We start from the raw sequence: 24,169 nt of genomic DNA on the forward strand, positions 1-24,169 counted from the left end.
ACCTACGCAGGCCCTGTTGTCTCAGCCTCTCCTCAACGAGCAGGTGCTGGGCCCTGCCAGCTCATCCCTCTTGACAGAAGGTCCAAGACAAACAAGCTATCCCACAGGTGGTCTCATGAGACAGGTAAGCCTTGCTGTTCATATGCTGCTTCTGCATTACACCAGAAACCAGAGATCTGCACTTCATCTCCTCCTCAGTCACCAGCAACAACAGAAGCATCACTTACAACGAACAAAAAGAGTTTTATTGGAACATATACACACAGGGATAACAGAGGTATCTGAGTAATCAAATATGGAATGTTTAAGAAAGTTAAAATAAATAAGGATACCAGGTTTTGCCAGTGCTAGGTCCAGCACCAATGCAAGTAAATGCCCTCTGAATAAGTCTGACTCTGACAGGACCATCCCTGCAGAGCCTGTAAAGATTCCTACCACCAGAAAGTGGCCAATAATTTTGGAATACAAAGAGTCACAATAGTGCTTTCTACTGATGTGCATTCACACTGTTTATTCGCTACTTTCGTCTCTTATTTCTTTAATAATATCTATTAAATTCTGGAGTCCAAAAACGTAACCCGTGTCTTGGCCCTCATGCACCACACTATCTTCTCCATAGTACTTGCAGGTTGTGTGGGCAAAGTCTATCATGCGGACATCGACAGTACTGGCAGTTGGTTTGTAGGCATAGGCTCCTGCTGACTCATCTGAAGATTCCTCTGAAAGGTCCTCTATATCCTCTGGATCCGAGTCAACAGCAACTTCCTGCCTTTCCTTTCCATCATAGATGATCAGCAAGGAGCTTGAATAGAAGCGATAGGACTCCTGTTTCTCCAGCACAGACTTGAGTTCAGTAAGTTTTTTAATAACGGACTCAAAGAGTTCCCTGCGCAGGTATTTGCCATTGTGAAAGAACTGGTAAAGTGCTTCTTTAAATCCTTGGACTGAGAGTTTTCTTCCATGGTATTTGTTCATGAACATCAGCTGGCCAGTGCCTGCCTGGTAGACCTGCATATACAAACACAAGACAAGAAAAAATGAATAATTAAAATTGCTGGTACACTGACACCAAAGCCTTGAGGGGACACAAAGAAAAACTAAAACTAAAAAAAGCAAAATGAATCCTACTAAAAATAAAAAACTAAAAGCTCCTTAAAGCTTTTACAAGATGACATACTACTCTCTAAAACTGCTCTCGCACAATTACAGAAATTGCTATCAACAGATCCAGCAGTGCTGGTGCAACTTAGAGCAAATGGAAAATTCCTTCAGTTTAGATCTGAGCTTTTCCACCCAGAATGTAAGAACGAGGACTTCAAGTGAGATTTGGAAAGCTGCAGCCAGAATTTCCAAAGTCAAGCTACAACTTGTACCACAGCCACTCATTCAGCTCATTACCTGCCTCTGCTCTAGGATGTACCAGCTGATTCTCAGCATGCTGAGTTCTCAGTGACAGCAAGCACTCCTATACAAAACTAAAGTGTACCCCATAATCATCTGTATTTGAAGTCAGAGGTGCTCCTGCAGGAAAATGCCTTCCTGCAGGAAGGCACAGGAGAGTGGTGTATACAATTGATAGTTCAATAATGCCTAAACATCTGGGTCAAGAGAGGATTGCGGGTGCTTCCAAAGTCCCTCTTTGTTTTCCAGCAAAAGTCAACACTGGAAAGTGAACAATGGCCATGCCCTGCTCAAATCCCAGCACACTGTGGTTAGAAATGCAGCTCCCACACTTCTGTTTCTGCCTTATGTTTTTCTCTGAAGTTGCACAGTGAGCTGAACACTACACATGCCAACAGTCCAGCTGTGGAACAAGTCCTAGCAAACACTGCTAGCATTCCTGGAATCTACTGGATAGGAGGAGAGAAGCTTCAGGAAAAAACTCAAACACAAACATGTTGTTTCCCATTTGTCACTCTAGGAATACAGACACAAGTAAACAAAAATTCAGGTGAAAGTCCACACAGTGCCTTCTCATCTGGCAACAAGTCTTATCACATTTACCAAGCACTTCTTGCCTGCACTTTGCAACTTAAGCAGTGAAAGATCTGTGGCTTTTCAAAGAACAGAACAGAACTGATTGCTCCTTAATATTCTGACAAATTTCCACATGTGTAATTCAAAATGCATATAACTAACCCCCCCGTAACTGTTCCCTATGCTGTCCTGAAATGTTAATTGAATCAGTAGCTTTAACAGTTTTGAACTGCTGGTATGGTGCAGGAGGCTGTTTGTGTGTTCAGAGCCTGCACTCACTGGTGCAGAACACGGGCTGCAGGTTGCTCCTGCAGACGCTACCACCTCCAACTGATCAGTGATACTCAAAATCCTCACACCCCTCTGTGAAGGAAACGAAGCAGCCCAAGGGTAACTTGTGAGATGACTACACAAAGCCACAACCCCACTAACAGAAACAGGTGCAAGGCTGCTGGCCGCACACGATGATTCTCCTCTCTCACCTGCATGCCACAGACGCGCACTCCGATCACGGCCGAGGTGCTCTGCTGACACTTGCGGATCTGATTCGCCTTCTTCTCCTCGGACGCGTCGTCGCCGTGCTGCCGGGTGCCCATCTTCAGGTCCAGCACACACGGAACCTCGTAACGAGACGTCAGGTTCTCCAGCAAAATGAATTCTGATCAGTTAAGGAACAAGCCCCACAATGAGGAATACAGGTTTTACAAACATTACTACAGATGTTATAGTGCCTCACTGTTAACTTTAGGCATATCCAAAACATGTCCAATATACAGTAATCTAAAAAAATTGTAGTTACACAAACTAAAGATGCCCACTCTGTTTTAAGCCAGCTCCAGCTTTACTGTTCTCGAGAGACCAATGAATTTCCACTTCAAGTGAAAACCAAAAGCAATCAGGGTTATACAGAAATATAATGTAGTAGCCGACTTTAAATTATGAAGTATTTCCTGTCTAGCAAAAGACTTTTTCTGTGGGAAGTGAAGACTTTGTTTGTATTACCATTCAAAACCAGTAACATCTGTATTATTACTGTTCAAAGATATCACACACTTCTTAGGCAACTGAATAATAATCTACAGTGAAATGGTGAGGGTACCAACCAAAAAATCCTATCAATTTGGTAATTTATTAGTCATAGACGTTTCAGTAATCCATCACTGAAACACCTTACACAAGAGAAATTTGTTTACCTCAGCATTTAGATACTACTGCTTTTGCAGGATGTATCAGTTGCATCCAAGCCTACAGTAAGATCATTTTTAATAGAATGCTCAGGGTGGAGATGTTTGCCTATGGCTCCACAGCACAAACCCAATGTGCTTCACCCTTCATGGATGTAACCAGGTTTTGTTTCTCATGCTCCAATCCTTCATGACTGTTTATATTTGACTTTTCTTAAAGCTCATTAAAAAGAGACTACTAGACATCCTCTATATTTAAGAAACTGATGAAAAGAGGAAGAGGACACTGTTTTTTAAGATCACCAATATCAAAACAGTAATAAAAATGACAGAACTTATCTCCTTTGAAAATTCTCACTAGAACCTGTTCTTGTGGAAGACACTGAACACACTGTGCTGTAAAACCTGTCCACTAACCCAAAATGTGAAGATTTTAATTCAGTTCTCCGAATTTCCTACTTTAGGTAGTTTGTTACGTGCTGGAAAATCCCATTTCTAGAAAGTGCTGGCAAACCCTGCAAAGACGCCAAATAAATCACAGCTTCAGAGAGTCTCTCGGGACTGCAGTTAAGCCTGCTCTGTACTCTTATCTGGAATGTTCAAGAAATAAAAGGCAGAGCCCTACTCATTCCATTGTTATGAGGTACTTTCAGGAAAGGATACTATATTGATTTCGGTGCTTTGCATTTTCCTTCATCCGCTGTAACTGTTGCTGGTGACATTTCATGCTCCAAGGATTATGGTGCTTAAACTGAGAACTGACATTTCCTTTTTTCTCTACAGTATAATACAAGACTTCAGATTTCTTCAGCCACTCAAATTCTTCCTCCAGTTTATGACTAGAAACAGAAAAAAGTAGCAAGTTACAGATCAAGAGGAAAAACAAACTCTTGAAGAGGGGTTATCAATGGATTTAACTCTACAAGCTATTTTGCTCACCTTCATTAACAGCAAGCAAAAGCTTTATTTTCCTCTCTGTACATGTGAGCAAGATGCCCAGGAATAGTATTTCAACCATTACAAAGCCACTCTCATACTAATACAAATGAGCATACAGCCAAATGTAGTAATTCTACTTATACATACACTTCATCTGTGTGTATGACTTCTATGAAGTAATGCAAGAGATAGCACTGCATTTTAAGGTTTATCCTTTGCTAAGGTCACTGTTTTTAGCACAACACATCACAGCTCAGAGTTTATGGTGGGCACAATTCATAGGAATGAACAAGGGGGAAAATGTCACTAGCAGGGATAAAGCAGGATTCCTAACAAAGTATGCCATACATAGTAGCACTTAAATATATTTGGGTTTTGTTTTTTTTTTTAAACTATTGTTCTTCTGCAGGTGGGTGAATGCTTTTTGTTTGTTTGTAGAGGCGCTTTTTTGTGACCTGGTTTGTTTGGTTTGTGGTTTTTTTCTCTTTCTGAAGCTTCAAAAATAACTTTGGGAAATCTGTTTAAACTGACTAGAGCAGAAAAAAATGAAGACTCAACTTTGTCTTTACTGAGGGCTAAGGACATACTAGTTTCACGAGTGACCTCATCTGCACTGAAGAGATCAGGAAAAACAAAAGAAACAAGAAGGAAAGGAAATGAAAGTGAAAGGGTTCTGGAGAATTCTCTGGAATTCTGGAGACCAGAATTTGACAGCTGAAAGTCAAACCTACCTTTTCATTTTTTCCTCTTTCCTGTGCTGCCGGACCCATTCCTTAGATATCTTCTCATTTTCTAACAACATTGTCTTTTTGTTAGTCCACCGCAATAGCTTACTTTTGGGTTCACAGTCAGAGTTATCTAAGTTTTCTAAGTTATCGTGGTCCCCATTTAATGGATATGCTATTAGACATAAGTTTCCATCTTCGTCCTCTTCAAAGCTCACTGATACCACACCTGAAGGAAAAAGGACACAGACAGTTATGAATTGCTCAAGTGACAAGTAAGCCTTGTAGAATGCATTCTTTTACACTAAGAATACAGCAACTTTATTTTTTCTCTTACCCCAGTCCTTAGTTTCTATCTTGCCACAGGCCAAACCTCATCTGCCAACCTAACAAATATCAAAAGAGCTAGACAAAAATGACACCTCACAAAAGACAATTTATCATATTGGCACAACAGTGATACAAAAGGTCATTTTCTCTCTCTGAGGCAGTCAAGTAACAATCAAATAATAACAGGACACAATTTCTATTAATAAATTTTTTTATTAATTTAAAAAAAATCTGACTGGTCTGATTCTAAGTGAGATGCAAAACATTTGTTAACATCTTGCAGTGAAAAGTGACCTGCACAAAAAAAAAAAATTCACACCAAAAACTTTTTAAATTTTGCATGACAGCAAAGCAAAAAGCACATATCCAAGCAATACTTGGTTAATAGATCCCCAAGGGAAAGGAAAGATGTGCAAGGAGAGCAAAACAAGGGAAATGTCACATTACAACAGAAACTAGTCCAAGAGCTTACACTTAAAATCACCATGTTTAATTATACATTTTCTTCTATTTTTTGGACTATATTTTATTGATACTGGTTATGCAGCAATCTTGTGGAATAAGTAACAAAAATGCAATACAAAGCAAATCTGTTTGTGGTACAGAAACATGGTGAACCTCTAAAGCATTTTTTCTCCTCATCCTCCCCTCAGGAGTGTCTAGAACACTGCATTGCATTTTAAGAGTCTTAGTGGAGCACTGACAGACATGCCCAGTGCTACATTAATAAGTCTCAGGGGTTAATGGAGAAGCCATAACAATTATCTGAATTGGTTTTTATTTTGTTTTCCAGTCCTCTATTTGAGATCAATCAGTCTGCACAGTTCTTGGAGCTCATCACTAGCTAGGGGAGAGGTCTTGGTGAGAGACTGGAATTTCCAAGCTGGGCAGGCAGCTCCCAGACCTGCAGTGGCTGGAGCACGGAGTACAGAAACTCTGACTGTCCCGCTGTCACAAAGGAAAGGACAATGGGAAAAAGGGTGGGGGAGCCAGCTAGCAAATGGCTTCTTTGCCTTTACTCTGGAAAAAAAAAACAAAAAACAGAGGTGGACCAAGAAAGGCTCCTTCCCTCCCCATACTTCCCAGAAAGTCACATACACTAGTACAATTGTTCCATTACATTTTGAAAAGTATCATTCAAAGATCAGATTTTCTTCCAGTCCAACAGAACTTGTAATTAGACAAGGCAAAAAGTCTCTGTAAATGAGCAGAGAATATTAACCTGAAACATCACTAAAGTCTTCCATCACTTTCACAAACAGAACACAAAATTTGATTACCATAATGGTTGTTAAAAATCAACATCCTTTAAAAAACAACTCCATTTTTAAAAAGTGCTTCAGACATATTAATTAATCATCAGGCAGCAGTTGATTGAACAGGAGAAAGAAAAAGAAGTATTCCTGTTAACTAGTTCAGTTCTTAGGAGAACTGGAATTTCCACTCCTACATAACTTCTGACTCAGCCTCATCACAGCTACTTGATACTTGCCTACCTAAATGCCATGAATTTTCATTTCCTTAATGGCAGAATAACACTGCAAGTATTCAACAAGACACGTTACTGGCATGTACTTATTGCCATCAAAATGAAAGTCAGTGGAGAAATCAAAGCACAAAAGAAACCACAACTAAGATTACACAAAACACTATTATCCATCCTTACCAAATCCCTTGTAAACAAACATTAAACAAGTGGCAAAAAAAAATAATTAAAGTCCACCAAAAACAAACAACCAAAACCAACCAACCAAACAAAAAACCCACCCCAAAAAACAAAAACAAAAAACCATCAGGAGACAATTACTGAAAATGTTCTCAAGCTGTTAGTTACTTACCTGTGCCTAAGGGAGATATATGGGCTATCACCAGCAGAGTTGCTCTACTCTAATGCTGTTAGTCAGCCCAAACACCAACTTGGCAAGCATTTCCACCCTGCATCTCCACAGCCTGCCTCAGACAACATCAAAATACATGAAAAAAAACCCTAAAATCTCTTCCACACAGAAGAGATTTCAGAGAGAACAGAGAGCACAGCACACTTGCATGAACAGAAATGAAAGGCGCAACCCCATTCAAAGGTCTGATAACTTACCCTCATATTGTGGAGTGAATTTACGCATTTCTGTTGGGAGAGTCTCGTAGAACTGGTGTTCTCTCTGAATTAGAGGTTTACAGATGGTCTTGTCATTAAACCGGAGGACACAGGAGTGTCCTCCAACTTGGTGGACAAACGGCTCGAGCAGGACACCCTTGGAATAGTGCTCCACTTCCATTGCTCCAAATGCTGGGCTCATCCTTGTAGCACATTAGACAGAAGGCGGCGGCAGTAGTGAGGGCAGTTCAGAGCCTGAAGCCGCCGAGACGCACAGGTGTTTACTGTGATTCAAGAGTCTGTTAAGGCAAACACAAGAGAGCGGCGGCCGTCAGTGTCCGCGCACGCTGTGGCCTGGGCAGCACGGCGAGAGCGAAGCGGGGCCGAGCGCTGCCGAGCGCACGTCGCCCTCGCTCCGGACGCGCCCGACTGCGGCCGAGCGCGGGGCGCAGCCAGGAAGGCTCTGGCGGACACGCCCCCGCCCAGCCGCAGCCAATGGGAGGCCTCGCGGGGCGGGGCAGCCAGCGCGCGACGCGCAGGCGCGGGGCGGCAGCGGCAGCGCTGCGGGCAGAGCCGCTCTCCATCTCCTCTATGGGAACCCGCCCGCGGCCACCCGGGCCAAGCCCCGCGGCCACCCGGGCCAAGCCCCGCGGCCACCCGGGCCAAGCCCCGCGGCCACCCGGGCCAAGCCCCGCGGCCACCCGGGCCAAGCCCCGCGGCCACCCGGGCCAAGCCCCGCGGCCACCCGGGCCAAGCCCCGCGGCCACCCGGGCCAAGCCCCGCGGCCACCCGGGCCAAGCCCCGCGGCCACCCGGGCCAAGCCCCGCGGCCACCCGCCAGTCACACTCGGACTCCAGCCCGACCGCGGGGACAGGCGCTCCAGCGCTCCCAATGACACCCCTGCCTCCTGCGCAGGGCAGCCCGAGAAATTAACACCGGGAATTAACACCGAGCGTACAATTCCTCCCTTCCAGGCAAGGATAGCAACCTATCGACGTCCAGGGTGGGACGTGTATTTCACCGGTTCATTCACAACTACATGTCAGATACCGAAAATATAATATAGATGCAAGCTCTTCACAGGCAAGCCATAACGCTCATGTGCCATTTCCCAAGAAGGTTTATTTTCCCTGCATTGGGCAGAAGGCAGTGCTTTGTGCCAGCTGCATCCAAGGATCTGCTTCTGTACCCTGTGACCGCACGCTGCTCGGTTCTGGGCAGACGCCAGTTTCGTGCAACCTGCACTTCAGAAAGCAATTGAAGGAGCGACGCTGAAAATCAGAACATGACTGTCTTGTTCTCTGCCTTCCAGTAAATTTTTAAGTTGAGTTACTCTAATTTTAGACCAAAGCTTTAATGATTAACTTTTTGCGGCTAAAAACAACCTCATACTCATTTTGCCTGAAGACACTTACACGAACAATAATGCACTTAATTCAAAGAGACGACAAAGTGTTCTAGGTCACAGGTCTATTTTTATTTGTCCTCCTTAGATATTTAACAGCTTTACATTAACTGGAAAAGCAGAGACCTGCAGGCTTAAAGCAGCGCTGCTACCAGAACTACAGACGCCTACAGCATGTCCCGGACATAAGAGCATTAATTGAATTAAAAAACTAAACTGCTTAAAGAAACAACAGATCGATCAACTGAATGAACTCCAGGTCCTGGAATGTTTACCTGCACCTAAGGATAACAGGTCAGTAAGAGGTGAATGTGTTTTTGTTGGCGGGGCTTTTTGGGGTTGGGTTTTTTTTTTCCTCCTTTCTTCCAAGCACCTTATTCGACAAAATATTATCAGGTGGTTGTAGTTTTTTTGGTTTTCCCCCTTTAATCTGAAATAGTATTCCCCAGAAACAATATTGTCTTGTGATAACCTATATTATTATTAGAGCAATATCAATAAACTTTCATTTGTCTTTGTACTACTTTTAATTTCCTAGTATTCTTTTCTAATGCAGCTACTGCATCACCACAGAATTTGCTCACGTACCTCAGCATCAACAATTTGACAACTCAGAAACACACATATAAAAACCTCTCAGTTACACCCCAAACATAAGCCACTTCAAAAAACAACTTGCCCAACTGCACCAAGCTGAGCAACCCTGAAGTGCCCAGACAGTGCAGAAAAGCCACGTAACCATGGCCTGTAACCATGGCCTGGCACCACGTCCTGGGCAGTCCAGTGTAGCCCTTCAGTTGCTGCAGTCAGAAGGCAGCACTGTTACTGCTCCAGCCACAGATTTATTTCTCCATGGCTCCCCACAGCAGCACCCACCCCATGCAGAGCATCACTGCTCTTCACTAAGGCTCACCTGCAAGCTGTCTCCAAACACGCACCTGACAAGCCACATCAGCCCCTGAATAAACTCTGAGAATTGTTTCCATTCTCTCTTACAGAAATTGTAAGCATCAATCTGTATACTGCACCAGTAATTTTACAACTCCTGAGTTTTCCATTTTCTGGAGCCAATAATGCCTCCAGTCTTCTGGAATTTCCAAGGGAAAGCCAGAAGTGTACCAGGTTTCACTGGAGGTGTGGTAACACATGTACATGATCCTGCAGTGCCAGAGCTTCCCACTGGCACAGCCACATTTAACAGTCTTGCAGAACAAGAGCCACTTTTTCCAAGACCACCATTCTGTGGCTCTCTTCCTAATCACCTGATACAGAGACACTGATTGCCAACTGCAGGGATTCAGACTGACAAAGTACCTTGCAACATCCTTTAACCTCAAGCACTTAAATTTGCCCGAGCCTTCCTGCCTTACAGTTTCATCAGGAGTTAAGTCTTGAAGATATTTAACCCATAGAAATTACTCCAGCAAACATCACCTCCAACAGAGATAATGTACACCTTGTTTATCCACACATCTTCAGGGAGCTCATTAGTAGCAGCTCAACTTGTTTATTTTCATGGATGCCCAAGTGATCTGGGCAATACTTGTGTGCAGATCACCCATGCACTCAGCAATGGAACTGCCAAGCACAGAATTGGACAGGACTAATCATTCCACTTCACCCTTTCCTGAACAAGTAAGATCTGGCAGCACATCACACAAGTGTAACTTCCCATTTGAGGAAAAAGAAATCAAGTTTTTTAGTGCCCTGGTATTATAGAAATTATTTTAGAAGTTATTATAAGTTACGCAGTATTTAGATAAGGGTGGGGTTTTTTTGAGAGAAAGGTTAGAAACATTTGTACATAGTCACAGTGTAGCCAGTCAGCACTACCACAAGACAAACGTGAATCTACCAAAATACACAAACGAAGATGAGTTTACTGTGCCTGTATTAGTAAGCTCTCCTTCTGTTTTTATCTTCCAAACACTACAGTGCAACTCCCCCATGTTCCGTTTCTACGACTGAATTTTTGTAGTAGATATCCCTGCTGTAAAAGCTCTATTAATACAGCTCTGCAGCAGAAACTGTGTAAGGACTGCTGAATGCAGCATCAGCAAGCTATAAATCCTTTAGCAGAGCTCCTTAATTGTGCAGGGCAACTTAGTGCCTTTTTCTGAACCTAAAACATACATGATTTGAACACAGTAATAGTGCTCAGACAGCAGCAAGACTGCCTAATCTTGTCAACAATTTAGGTTTCAATGAGGCTTTAGTTTTCACCCTGATCAATTAATATATTTTAGCCACTCAAGAAGCACTGTTTACCTAATAAGTTCAGTCTATTTTCACCCAGTGAAATTCTTCTCACTTGCAAAAAGGTTTTGAATAAGATTTTATGGTTTTTTTGCTGCATGCCTTAACATTACCATCACTAACAATCAGGATTTCTTTGACATTTTGGCTCCCCTTAATATTTGGAATTTTGACATTCAGATTAACAGGTAGCACAACTGCAATACCCATCAGAAACGCTTTGCACTGTCTCATTTATAAATACCTTAATTCCATAAACAGCCTCACAATATGCCAAACTGGCTGCAGCTCCTTACAAATAAAAGCTTTGACCTAAGACCAACAGTTTCAAGTGGCATTGATGTTGACCAGCACAAGCACAATACAGTTCTTCACTGCCTTTCCTCTGATTCTACACCCAGATTGTTCTCAATTCTCTTTGGAGAAGAAAGAGCCCAGAACAGCTGTTTTTAGGCAATCTTCCCAGACAGCAAATGCAGGCTCACTGTACCCTGCCCTTTTCCTCCTACAGGTTTTTACGTGCCTTTGACTAAGAGTTTTGTTCAAACAATACACCAGCCAAAAAAGCAGATTTACTAACCCTTCACACGTCAAGCATTTTAAGAGAAAAATCTGACATAACTTGAAGGAGCAAACAAACACGTGCCTAGACACAGTAACATTAGCTTGAGCAATGTCATTCCTACAGTAAGCAGCAAAAGATGTTTAAAACCCAAACCTGCACACCAGAACTGACATTTATAGACATCCTATCCCCATCACATGTGACAATGACCATCAAAAGAATACCACAATGAATTCATGTTTTCAGGCTTTTAATATTAATCCCAGGTGACGGCATTCTTTGGAAGGTACTTCATGTCATTACAGATTCTCGACTTAGTCCCACGTGTAATTGCCTTAATGAACACATCCTCTGGAGAGCACAGGTCTCAATTAAGCAGCAGCTTCTTCCTTCATAACAATCTCAAAAATAATACAACTCCTGCCAAAACTTTGTAATGGTACTGATGTAGAGCTGCCCTTTTGTTAAGGCTTTTCATTTTGGATGGTTAGCATCTTCAACTCCACATAGCCATAAATCAGCTTTACAGGGACAGAAATAGCAAGGCAGCAAAGCTTTCTGCCTGTCCTTTATTCTCAGTTCACTGGGGTGTGCAGAGGAAGCTGAGAGGGCAGAGATCTGCAGAGCAAAGCTGCTGCAGAGTGCTGAAGCAGACAAAGCAAAGCCCCTTCCCAAGGTTTTGAGGTGTCATGGTTTGACACTGGCACAACACCAGGCACCCACAAGAGTTGCTCACTCACTCTCCCCTGCCACAGCTGGGCAGAGGAGAGAAAAAAATTAACAAAGGGTTCACAAGTTGAGATAAGGACTGGGAGAAACACTTCAAGGGCAAAACAGGCTCAATGTAAGGTTGCAAAGTGAATTTATTACTAACAGAATCAGAGCAGGATAATGAGAAGTAAAAGAAGCCTTTAAAACATCTTCTCCCTCCAGCTCCTCCCCCCTTCCCACCAACAGTGTGGGGAGACAGAGCATGGGGGTTTTTGGTCAGTTCCTCACTGAGGTTTTCTTCCACTGAGAGATGAGTCCTTCCCCTGTGAGGCCACACCGTCCCACCCACGGGCAGCAGCTCTCCATGAACTTCTCCAGTGTGGTTCCAATTTCATGAGCAGCAGGTCTACAGCACCTGCTCCAGTGTGAATTCCCCCAAGGGCACACAGTCCTCTCAAAACTGCTGAGATGTGGGGTCCCTCTTTCCATGGGGTGCAGTCCTCCCAGGACAGGAGCCACCTCTGTGCCCCCCCAGCTACCAAAAACCAGGCTGTGCCAAACCAATATACAAAGAAACACAGGAATGGCACAGTCAGCCAACAAGAGAGAAGAGTATCAGTGACCTATTAGATCAGCCAAAAAGATAGCTTCTTCAGCCCAAAGAACATTCAGAAAGAAACAACAAAGCTGAGAATGGACACAGGAAGATGCAAATAACAAGGTGGAAAACACATGGTATATTTTTGAGAGCTCACCCCATCACCTGTTTCATACTCAACATTGAAAAGGTACTTGAGGTCTTAGTTGGTAAGTCATTACATTGCTCAAAGAATGACCTTTCACGACTGAAGCAGGACAAACACATTTTAAGAGCCTACAATATTACACCTATAAAGCAAGAATGGCTACAGGAATTTTACAAGTCCTCATATGACTGAACTACTTGTTCCGTTACTAATAATGTGGTACTTTACAAATAGCAAGGCACATTCCTTGCATCAAAGAAAGCAGAGGATGCAACTTTAGAGTATTAAAAGCATTAGATATGTTAAACATGTTCAAGCTCAAAGGTCTTGCACAGCTTGTGATTGATTTTGATGAAAATCAATACCATTCCACCCCACAAAACACTGGGCGAATATGCCCAGAGTAACATTAGTAATTATTTGCTTCTAACATTCACTCTAGCTACTGCTTGGCTCAGGAACTGAAGTTACTCTGATGTGTTCTTTTTTCAGAAGTTCTTAAGAGTAGAATGTAGATACTCATATCCTCTAGTGTCCAGTCAGCTGCCTTAGAATAGTATCAGAAATACATTTTAAAAATTAACTACATCAGATTAGGGAGCAAACCTTTTAAAATAAATGTTTCTAGTTCTTAACAGAAAAATGAGCTCTGCATTCATTTATCAATTGTTTTAATCAACTCCTCATTTTGAGGATGCATTGTACCTCTACATATAATGCAAATCCCACACTAGCATACTTTTTGAAGCCTTCTGTATCTGCAGCAGAATTAATATAACTAAGTAGTAAAAGCTATAGTTTATAATTTTTAACTCATTGAGACAGAAATGCAAAGCCCACACAATAATGTGCTTGCATGAATCCTACAGTTTTGGGAGAAGTCTTAAGAGCAGCCTTAAATTCTACATGAATACAAAAATCAAATGTCTGTTTTGGTAACTAATTAGGAGGGGAAAGTTTATCTTTGGTAGAAAAGTGCACTGACATTGTCAGTTCTCAGATTTTTTTTATTTATAAACAAAAATAAAGTATTATAAGCAGCAAATAACTGAAATTTAATAAAGTCTTCAACACCATGAGGGGTAGAGAGACAGTGTCATAGTATCAAGGGGGAGGAAATACTTTAAAAGAAAGACTGGGGGAGGAAAACCCCCTTCTTTTTCATTAAGTATAAATTGAAACAAGTAGTTGTGATGACAAAATGATGCTGAGCTGTAACTACCTATGCAAGTCAAGGTTATTTAAGCTCTTCTGCAGCAAATCAATCAATATAATGATCATTAAGTTACACGACTTGCGCTCAGGGATGAGTAAGCATGACGTTTTGTAAAAACACTCAGCAGAACACCTGCAAACTCAAGAGTAACCAACTGCTTCAGACCACATATTCAGCCTATATGTGCATTCCCTTTGGAAACACATACACTCTTACTACAGCTTTTGGTGGTAAATCATGAGGATGCTGGGAGTCAGACACTGTAGTGGTACATCTATCATAACCATCTACAGACACTAAGAGCCAAGAAACAGCTAATTTTTCTTGTTGCATGCCATGCACTTGGGCTAGACCAATAAAAGAAGTCACCTGCTTCTTAAAAATATTGATATAATGTCTTTTTTTTTAACTTATATTTACTAAATGGTTGGTAATTGCAGCACTGCATTGCTGCAGTTTAGAAAAATTAAGTAATGTCTCCAGATAAATAAGGAGAAAAATGCCTTGGATTAATTTCACAAATTAAGGGCTATGTACTGCAAAGGCATATTGGCTGTCCACAGAAAATTCTGAGTTTGGAGGGAGCCACAAGGATCTTAATTTACTTAATCATGCATAACAGATGGAATCTAGAATCCCAGAATTATACACGAACTTGTGCACAGAATTCCTATAAACCACGTGTGCAAAAACCTTTGGGAACGTGACAACTCCACAGCAGTTTTGGGCCATCAAGGTATAGAGCTAATTCTGTTTGTAACATTTTAACATTAGCTTTCAAAACATTGGCAAACATTTAACATTAGCAAACAAAAGATTCCCACCAAGGAAGAACGTATTTTTCTGCTTTCAAACTGCCAAAAAAATAACTTGAAATGCCCTAGCTTCTTCTGAGAATTTCAGCTATCACACTGAAAGGTACTACTCCCCTACATATTTCTTTCACTCTGAAAGGACAGTCCAACAGCAGCTACAATAGCAAAGGACATTAAAGTCCTGTTCTGCTGTCTCTCAGGAGTGCAAGATAGCACCCTGAGATATCTCTTCTTGTAACCAGAGCATCAAGCCTTTTCTACTCACTAAGAATTTTGTCTCCAATATAGAAATGAAAGACCATGCACTGAGATGTTGAAAAATGTATAAAGATGCACTCTTTCAATGCAAAACATTTCATTACTAGCAACATGTTTATCCTATCTCCTTTTAGTCCCTAAACATGGAGTTCTAGTTTTGTCTTCCTTTAAATATAACCCAAACACAGACATAAATGCAGCCACAGAGGTTAAGACATGTATTTATACCTGTATATTTAACACCATAGCTGCAGAGCCACCTCCTATGCCAAAAAGGCTTTTGAATACAGTTTTAACAGACAAAACTAATTATGAAACACCAGGCACAACATATTAAGGGAGCAACCTACACACAAACCAATCTGAAGTTGCATAATGTTCTATGACTATTATTCTTCATGCACAATTATTATCCCTATCTTCTTTAAACCAGGTCTACATTAATAGGAGAAACTCAGTTTCCCAATCCTTTTGTCTAGGAAAGCAAGACAAGTCACCAAGGCCATCTCCAGAACCTCTAGCTTTTTTACATAACTGTGCACAGCAGCCCCCCAGCTGCAATTTCTTAAAATTCAACAAGGAGGTTATGTGCCCAGTGCAATTGATATTTCAACATCTAAAAACAGCAAGAGCTTTCAGCTTTCCTTACACCATTTGTAATCTGTAATCTTAACACCTACATACACAAAGTTCTGGAAAAATGCCAGTTTTACCTCTCAAGTAAAGCTATTTTACCTCTCTGGTACTAAAATAAAGCCAAGTTACTAAGCATATTCAGACAGAAAAGAGCATGCAATTCTGACCCATGTAGTTTTTTCAGGGATTGTGTAATTTAAGGACCAGTCTCTTTTCCAAGTAAAAATGCCATGGAAACTAAGAAACCTGAACCACCAAAACTAAGCTACTTAAACTTCCTATTTAGAAACTGATCCATCTTAAAACGGTTTTCTAGCATCAGAGGCCAAAATCACCAGTTGCTACAAAAAGACAGTACCACCCTTTGTCATGGAGAAACCAAAATAGCACTCAGCCTTTAATCTTCTGAAAATATGACAGCAAGAGCTAAATTGTGTGGATTACACACATGAAAGTATTATTCAAGACACCAACACCCCCAAGAAATTCCAGCATTAAGATTAAAATAAATCCAAAGCTATGCCTTGCTCATTACCATGAATTTAGCAGTCTGGGAACTGTATTTCAAGTCACCCTATGAAAAAAACGTGGAATCTTTGTGACCAGCCCTTCAGCTGTGACCCATTTGCCATATATGATAAGAAAAATAATGTTCATATTCGACAAGTGTAAAGTCCCTTTCAAAGTCCACCCTCATTTAATTACTCAAAGATTTTCTCTCCATGTAATTCCTTTAGAAATCCCAACCTCTAATGTTTTTTATACCGTAAGCTGTAGGGACCCAAAGGACAAGATTGTTAAATCAAAGTTTTGATGCCTAAATCCTACAATCCAAGCCAACTCCTTGAGCAAAAACTTCCCAAGGAATGCACAGCAAAGATCACTAACAAATAAATTATTATGGGAAGAATAATACCCTAAATGCACAGTTACCTATTTCATGCTTCTCATTTATGTGTATATTCACCTATACCACCAATACCCTCAAAAGAAATTTAGCCCCTTTATGTGGAAAAATGATTGAAAAGCAGCCCAGAAGGAGACAGTCATCATTTCTTGGAATGTCCATCCCCATTTTAACTGTAGTTCTACAAATGTAGGTTCCAAAAATACTTCTAATGACTAAGATAAATGGAGTTTTTGCTCCAGAACAGCTCACACTAATGAGATGCATTTAGTATACATTTTAGAATTGCATTTATGTTTCAAAACATCTCGAATTACTGCAAACACATCTCAATTCAGATAATACAACCCAGATTTGCATTTTAAAGGGAAGAGTTTGTATGATTCAGTCACCTCTATAGGCTCCTTACCTAAAGAGTCAAAAGTAACTGGGACCTAAAACCTTAAACATCCCTGCAGGGATGCCAGTGCCATTACAGAAGTTCAAATGTAAAAGATACAGTAGAATAATTTCTGTGTGCTTCTTCTTTAACTGCAGCAGATTAGACAAGAGCAAGTAAGGACAGGAGAGAAGTCTTACAAGACACTCTCACGTGGCACAATAAAATCAAGGGAAAAAATCTAGACTGTTTCCCCTGGTAAATGCAACTCACTTCAAGAACAGTTTTTTCCCAGCAAAAGAACCTTTTCTACAAGTACACCTGTAGTATTTAAAAAATGCTTTAAAAAATTATTTATGTATTTCATCTTGCATTGTTCAGTGATCTCCTCTTATACCATCTAGGGTCAGCTACAGGCTTAGCATAATAATCTCTGCCAAAGAATTAATCCATTTTAATCTCATACAGTTTACATATTCAAACAGATATACAAAACCACTTGAAAAAAATCTTATCAATTTCAGTAATCTAGAAAAGGAAGCTTCATCAGGAGCCTGGCTGTATTGCTGTTATCCTTGCAGCAGGCTCAAATACATTTAATGATACATAAGAGCTAGCTAGTTTAAATAGCCCAGGCAATGGGTACAGCTGGAGTATGTCTTATTCCCTTAAAAATATCTGTTGCTTTAGAGGTAATTTTTATAGCAGCCACCAAGAGTGCACTGCACAACTGTCTTCAAAGAGAAACCATCACTCACCAAAAAGGGAAGAATCAGACAGGATGATTGCCAAAAACCTATTTTCTCTTCAAAATTCCACAACATTGCACCACCATCCACAGTGTGCTGATGTTCCAATTTTGCATTTCCAAAAAACAGCACACTATGAGGGGAAAAAAATATTTCAAGAAGTCAAGCTTATGGAAAAAGCACTTTATTTTTTGAAAGCAAACTTTGCACATAGTGATGTTAAAACATTATTTGCACTTTAAAACATAATCCCTATTCAGCACTTATGTTAAAATATGTCAAAGGCTTTGTTTAAATGGAACGAGCCAAAGCCAGTCATCCTCTCACCAGGCAATTCACTGCAGCTCCATCAGCATTCACTTCATCTACCTTCATCCTCAAGAGACTACTTATCTATCTCTACAAATTCCAAATTACATCCCCAACCATTTTGTACCGTACCTGTTGGAAATTATACAACTTTTAATTTTTTCTTATGTAATTTTGATCAGGGTTATCTTGAATTGTACCCCAACATTAATACTCACAGATATCTCTTGAGAAAATTGACTGGTTTTATTAAGAACCAATTTTCCTAAGGTATCTTGAACAGATTCTCAGTTGCAATGACAGTTATATTAGCATGAAAACACCTACCCATCAATTTAACCTTGTGGCTCCTGTTAAATTGAATCAGCCACCTGAAAGTGCTAACACCTTAGAAAGATAAAGATGATGCCTATCATGTCAGGTAGTTTCACTTCTCATTTCTGTAGCCTCATTAAACTAAATTATGTCATAAAAAAAAAATCAATTGCTGTCAAACACTGTCTCCATATATCCAAAGTACAAGGCAAATAAATTGCCATTTTTCTGGAAAAAGATATGAAAAAGGAAAAGAGCAAATGTCAAAAGGAAAAAGGTCATCTTCAATAAGCATGAAATTAAGCAGCACCCACATTCCTGATCCGGTTTCAGGCAGTGTAGAAAATTTCTGCATCACAGCACTGCATGGCTATTTGGGTATGCTTAAAGCCCTCTGTGCTTCAAGAAAATAAAACTGTTTTTGCTGCGCTCATTCTAATACAGACTTTGGCATAAACTCCCCAAACCCTTGCTTTTTCTAATGAAAAATAATCTCAATAATTGTATCTTCTGTCCTTGAGTCTATTCATTTTAAGTCTCAACAACCTGGGGCACTATTAACCAGCTTAAGTAAGTCATCGAAATGAATTTTTCAGTTCCTTCCAACCTTCTGGATGCCAGCACAGCAGGACAGAAGACAGGGACCAAGAGAGGCAGTACAGCTGAACGGTTGCTGTGTGAATTCAGCAGTTCCCTGGTCTGTTTGCGCTTTTAACTGGCTGATGGGCATGTGCTCAGCTCCAAACCAGGCACTGCCTGTGCCACCTCTTGCCCTATCACCCATCAGGGCACACACACAAAGCAAGACTCTCAGTGGTCAAAACCATTTTGTGAGCAAGCCTTTCTTTTTCCAGTAAAAATGCAAAACTGGGCAGTAACTGGTTCCAGCTGTCTCCAATAGAGAATCCTCCACACACAGGAGCAATCCAGACAGAGGGTCAAAGGCTGCATGTTGATAGCTGCTAACAGCAGGGTGGTACGTTCTGTACCTATTATTAAGATTATCCTTCCCTTATTCTGACACAGCCCGTCTGCAGTCAGGGCTGCCTGCAATGGCTTTGTGCCACACAAGCCAAGAATTTGCAGAAGATTTCAGATTTCAAGCTCTAAACACCTGATTAAACACAGCCAATGACAGACTTCATTTGAAGAAACAATTTTGTTTCCATTATGCCTTCCAGTATTTTAGATTTTGCAGGAGAAATTTCTAGCTCCTTGCAGCAAGTGATACAATGTCATACAGCTTTTTGCAGGAGTGGGAAAGAACTATTTTGCAATAAAATAAGTTACTATGAAAGGCACAAAATTAACATTCTAGTAAGATATTTCTAACAAAAGTTATAGATACAGGTATCTGCAATTATACCTTAAAACTCTTAAAATACAACCTATAGATAATTGTGAACTGCCCCTGTATTGTTTCAAAGATGCAATGACCTTGGGAAAGACAAGAAGCCAGATAAAAGAATTAGCAAGAGGAAAAATCCTCTCCCCGCAATGGAAAATTTTCATCTCTTCAAGCAAGGCAGAGATGCTCAGCCGGACCTGCGTTGCCTGGAGACCAACCGCAGCTTCTTGCCAACAGGGAGGAGCTAAGCATCAGCAAATTCAACAGCTGATAAGTGGATGAACTGAATGAGAGGCGGCAAGGTTTTTCCACACGTCAGTGTCAAAACCTGACAGCTTTCAGATAATGGTTCTAGCCCATGCTCACTAGATAAACAAGAATTATTATGAATGTAAAATGTCAGCTTAAGAAAGCTTCAAACTGCTCTATATTTGGCTCTTACCCCCACACTTTGGGTACAACTAGAGCAGTAAATACCCTACACAAGATAGAAATTTTAGCTGCACCTCAGTTTCTGCCCTTTCAATCTCTGGATGCAGTATGTGAATTTTTTGGAATATGTTCTTACCCATTAAACAAGTTCTGTGTTTAAGCAAGGGTGCAGAAACATTAAGGAAACCAGTGAATTACATCAAAAAGGAAGAGCCTATACCTTGGCTTAGCATCAAAAACCACATCAAATCTTGTTTCACTTCAAAAGCCAGCCTTTGCCCCAGCCCTTCTCACTTGAAGCACAGCTCCCCAGGAAGGCCAGTATCATGTATGTTATATTAGAGAGGAGACAGCTGTTTTGCCTATTCTGATCCTGGACCTGCTCTCAAACTCAGGTAGGCATTAACCTGGCTGTAGGAGTAGCACTCTTGACCTCTCAAAGAAACACCTAGCTATCTCCCAAATTTCTAATGACGATCAAATTAAGAATCATTGAAAAGAACTGACACTAAATACCATTTACTCCAAAATATCCCTAGATCTTATCTAATTCAATTCACTCAAAGTACTCAGACAGTAAAGAACTAGAGATTTCTAAAGAATGGTTTCTATTTCATTTATCCCTGTAGGTAAATTCCACAAGGATATTGTACGTCACTAGAGAAGCAGATCTTTCACCGCCAACCTGACAGCACACATTTCCCTGCCTCCAGCTAACCCAAAAGGGCAGACATTTGTGTGTCAGCACTGCTGACAGACTGAGACATCCTCAGTGCCTCGAGGTTTGCACCCTTCTCCTACCCTTCAAAAGAAAAAACATCCTCAAAATAGCCTCACACTCACCCCCCAGCTGACTGGAGAAGAACCTAAGCAACACCAACATCACTGATCTGGATGGAAGCCCAACCACTGACAGGCAGCAAAGAGATTCTTCAACATCTTTTCTCATCCTGGTTTTTCAAAACCTCATGACTGACAAATATTAAATCTTCCTTCTAAGCAACTGGTAGGAAAAGAATTTTTCAGAGTACAAAGTCCAGGATCCATATAAAAACATATCCAGCTCCTTCCAAACTACCACACCACATGGTCATGACAGCTCTGAGCTACCTTTCCTCCAAAGGAAACAGCAACATAAAGCTTCCCTGTTACTCACTGTTATTTCAAAAAGGTATAAATATCAAAGAAAGAAAAGGCAGAAAAGCAGTTTTTCAATTAAATGAATGTAAATTTATGAAAAGCCACATGGCCAAGTTTAATGTCTAGAATTTCTTACAAACAAGGCTGTAATCCTTCCCACAATGTTTAACCAGGATACACTCCTGAACACTTCGGATTATTTTTCAAAAATAAATTTTCCTGAATTCTGGCAGTTAAATCACTGGGTTCTTCCTTATTTATTAAAGAAAAAATGTAACAGCAATCTGTAAGATGCTAAGTCGGCAAAAGTAAACACATTAATCAGTTCATTTTTGAAACAAACATATTTATGTGTGGATGCATGTGTACATAAACCCAGTTTCCATTCTTTAATGCTCCAAATAAGTCCTGAAAACACACAAATCAATTTAACTTCAAGAAAATTTTACAAGTCAGTTTTGTCTTATATATAAGAAAAACTTTAAGCAAAGAGGCCAATTCTTAGCCAAAACAATCCTGATCTTGTTATCCCCAAGTGTCAGATCTGAACTCTTCTACTACCATTTCAGTGTTGCATGTTGAGTAAATGACCAATAATGCATACCCTAAGTTAAACCAAACTTTAATATTCCAGAATAAATATTAAAGCAAAATTCTAATTTCAGTATTTGAAACAAAACTGTCCCCTTGGATGTCCACAAAAAGCGCAGGGGCACTGGATGCATTTCTAAAACACCTGAGTAAATGGGACACATAAGGCACTGTGTCAAAAAAAAAAGAAGGGGGGGCGGGAAGTAGAGGGCAATTAAATGCCAGCATATATCAGGAAAGATATCAATGCTAAACATGCGTACTTTTCACAGTGGAATTAAGGCCAAGGGCATATCAGGGTGTAACTTGTTATTCTATCAACAACGATAACATTTATTTTTTTTTAAGCTGGATGCCTATTTCCAAAGCCTCAACCCTAAGTGTTTTTGTTCAAACCGCCTGCAGCTCCCAAGCTACAAGGTATTACAAAATCGCGATTCTCAAACCAGTTCTTAACAAGGCATTACCCAAAACTTCCAGTTTACAGAGAAAAAGGGTATTCTTGAGCATCACATCCACTTATGCAACACATCCCGCAGCACCCGTTTTTCATTTAGAACTATTACAGAGCGTACCAAACAGCCGAGAGAGCAGCAGCACACCCATCACCCGGGCAAAACGGGCAGACAACGCCTGGCGATTCACAGAACTGCTGAGTAACAGCGTGAGGCGACCTCCAGCCCGGGGCCAGCAGCCACGGGAGACACAAGAGCGGCCCCCCCGCCGGCAGCCCCACGGCGCAAGCCCCGCGGGGAGCGCAGGAAGCGCTGTGAGGCCGGGGATGCTCCGAGAACGCTGTCACCGCTGTCCCCCACCCCGGCCATGCTCGCAGTCCCGGGGTGACCCCAGGCCAGGGCCCCCCTCCCTGCCCGCCGTGCCCGGCAATGCCCCTGGGCGGCCGCCACCGAGCATCCCCTCCGGGCAGCCGCCCATCCCCACCTCGCCGGGCAGGCACCGATCTGCGGGCGGGGCCGCAGCTGTCCCCTCAGCGGCGACCGCCCCGGTGGCAGGGGCAGCGGCGGGGGGAGCGGGGCGCGCCCGTTACCTGGTGCTGGGCCGGCGCCCGCGGCGGCCTCAGCGCTTTTGTTCCTCAGACGTCAAGATGGCGGCGCGGCGCGTGGCCGGCCCTCCTCGCTCCGGCGCGCCCCGCCCTCCCGCCCGCCTCTCCATTGGCTGGGCGCGCACGGCCGCGCGCTGATTGGGCGGCGCGGGCGCCGCTGTTGCCAGGGGAGCGGGGCAGGGAGCGGCGGCAGCGGCGGTGCCCGTCCGCATCCCGGCCCCGCATTCCACGGGGAGCACGGCAGCGCCCGGCCAGCGGGGCCAACGGGCTCTGCCCCGCTCTGCCCGGCAAACACAGGGCACAGCGTCCGCCCGAGCGGGCAGCGCTGGGCAGCCGGCCGTGGACCCAAGCTTGGAGGCACTGCACCCAGGCACGCACGGGCTGGGGCCTGTCCCGTTCACCTCCCTGACCTGTGCATTCCTCCCCCGCAGGCCGCAGCAGCCGTGGACAGGGCTCTCCGTAACCTCCCCTCAATGCCTGCCTGGAAACCGTCTGTCCCTTGGTGCGTGACAGCTGGGACGGGCGCAGGGCTCGGCTGCGGAGCTCTAGCACAGCATCTGCAGAGCCCTTGAAGCACAGCAGCCTCACGGGGCTCTGTGCCTGAGCTCGCTGCACATCCTCTGCTTCTGTTCTGTACACCAAAAATTTCTACTCAGAGTCCTGGAGGCTCCCCCCACTCAGCTTTACCCCGGATGACTTTTTCGGGCCAGTGCCTGGTGTTCAAAATGCAACCACAGTCGTCAAGGTTTGAATGCAAAGCCATGAACTGCGGGTAACAGCAGAGCCACCATCATTGTAAGGAAAAAAGAATAATGAGATAATTGCAGTTTAAATTACTAAGCAACAGTTTCTCTGACAATGAACTTAGTAACGCTCTGCCATCTATTTAATCACACTAATGAGACAGAACAACTCCACTTAGAAACAAATTACTCTGCATTTCATTTAAATAAAGGTCAGAGAGCTAAAAGCCACACAAGCCACCACACTTCTGCTGCACAACACACCCAGCAACAGGCATCATTTTTCTCTAGAAGGGACCCAGCCTTTCTGGCTCTGAGCTGCCAAGGCTGCATCTTGC

General features: G+C 42.3%; 1 protein-coding gene across 2 annotated transcripts; it reads right to left on the minus strand.

Moving 5' to 3' along the window:
* Window positions 1-223: 223 nt before the first annotated feature.
* Window positions 224-23,163, minus strand: IP6K2 (inositol hexakisphosphate kinase 2). 2 transcript variants are annotated; one of them, XM_033071718.1, is made up of 7 exons: window positions 23,074-23,163; window positions 17,903-18,026; window positions 7,251-7,549; window positions 4,832-5,054; window positions 3,825-4,000; window positions 2,460-2,635; window positions 224-1,008 (listed from the first exon to the last, which is right to left on the minus strand). In XM_033071718.1, the coding sequence occupies exons 3-7, from the start codon at window positions 7,450-7,452 to the stop codon at window positions 511-513; spliced, it is 1,275 nt and encodes a 424-aa protein (XP_032927609.1). In that variant the 5' UTR covers window positions 7,453-7,549; window positions 17,903-18,026; window positions 23,074-23,163; the 3' UTR covers window positions 224-510. The 2 variants fall into 2 exon arrangements, with proteins under 2 accessions (XP_032927609.1, XP_032927608.1); XM_033071717.1 differs by lacking the exon at window positions 17,903-18,026.
* Between the last annotated feature and the right edge of the window lie 1,006 nt (window positions 23,164-24,169).

This window comes from Catharus ustulatus, chromosome 13 (assembly GCF_009819885.2).
Source record: "Catharus ustulatus isolate bCatUst1 chromosome 13, bCatUst1.pri.v2, whole genome shotgun sequence".
In the NCBI taxonomy this organism is placed as follows: domain Eukaryota; kingdom Metazoa; phylum Chordata; class Aves; order Passeriformes; family Turdidae; genus Catharus; species Catharus ustulatus.

Bases quoted from the DNA above. Each gene is read 5' to 3' on its own strand.
- IP6K2 (XM_033071717.1), bottom strand. From the start codon at position 7,452: ATGAGCCCAGCATTTGGAGCAATGGAAGTGGAGCACTATTCCAAGGGT. The intron at 5,055-7,250 runs GTAAGTTATCAG...TTTTTCCTTCAG, and splicing joins ATTCACTCCACAATATGAGG to GTGTGGTATCAGTGAGCTTT. The intron at 4,001-4,831 runs GTAGGTTTGACT...TTCTGTTTCTAG, and splicing joins AAAGAGGAAAAAATGAAAAG to TCATAAACTGGAGGAAGAAT.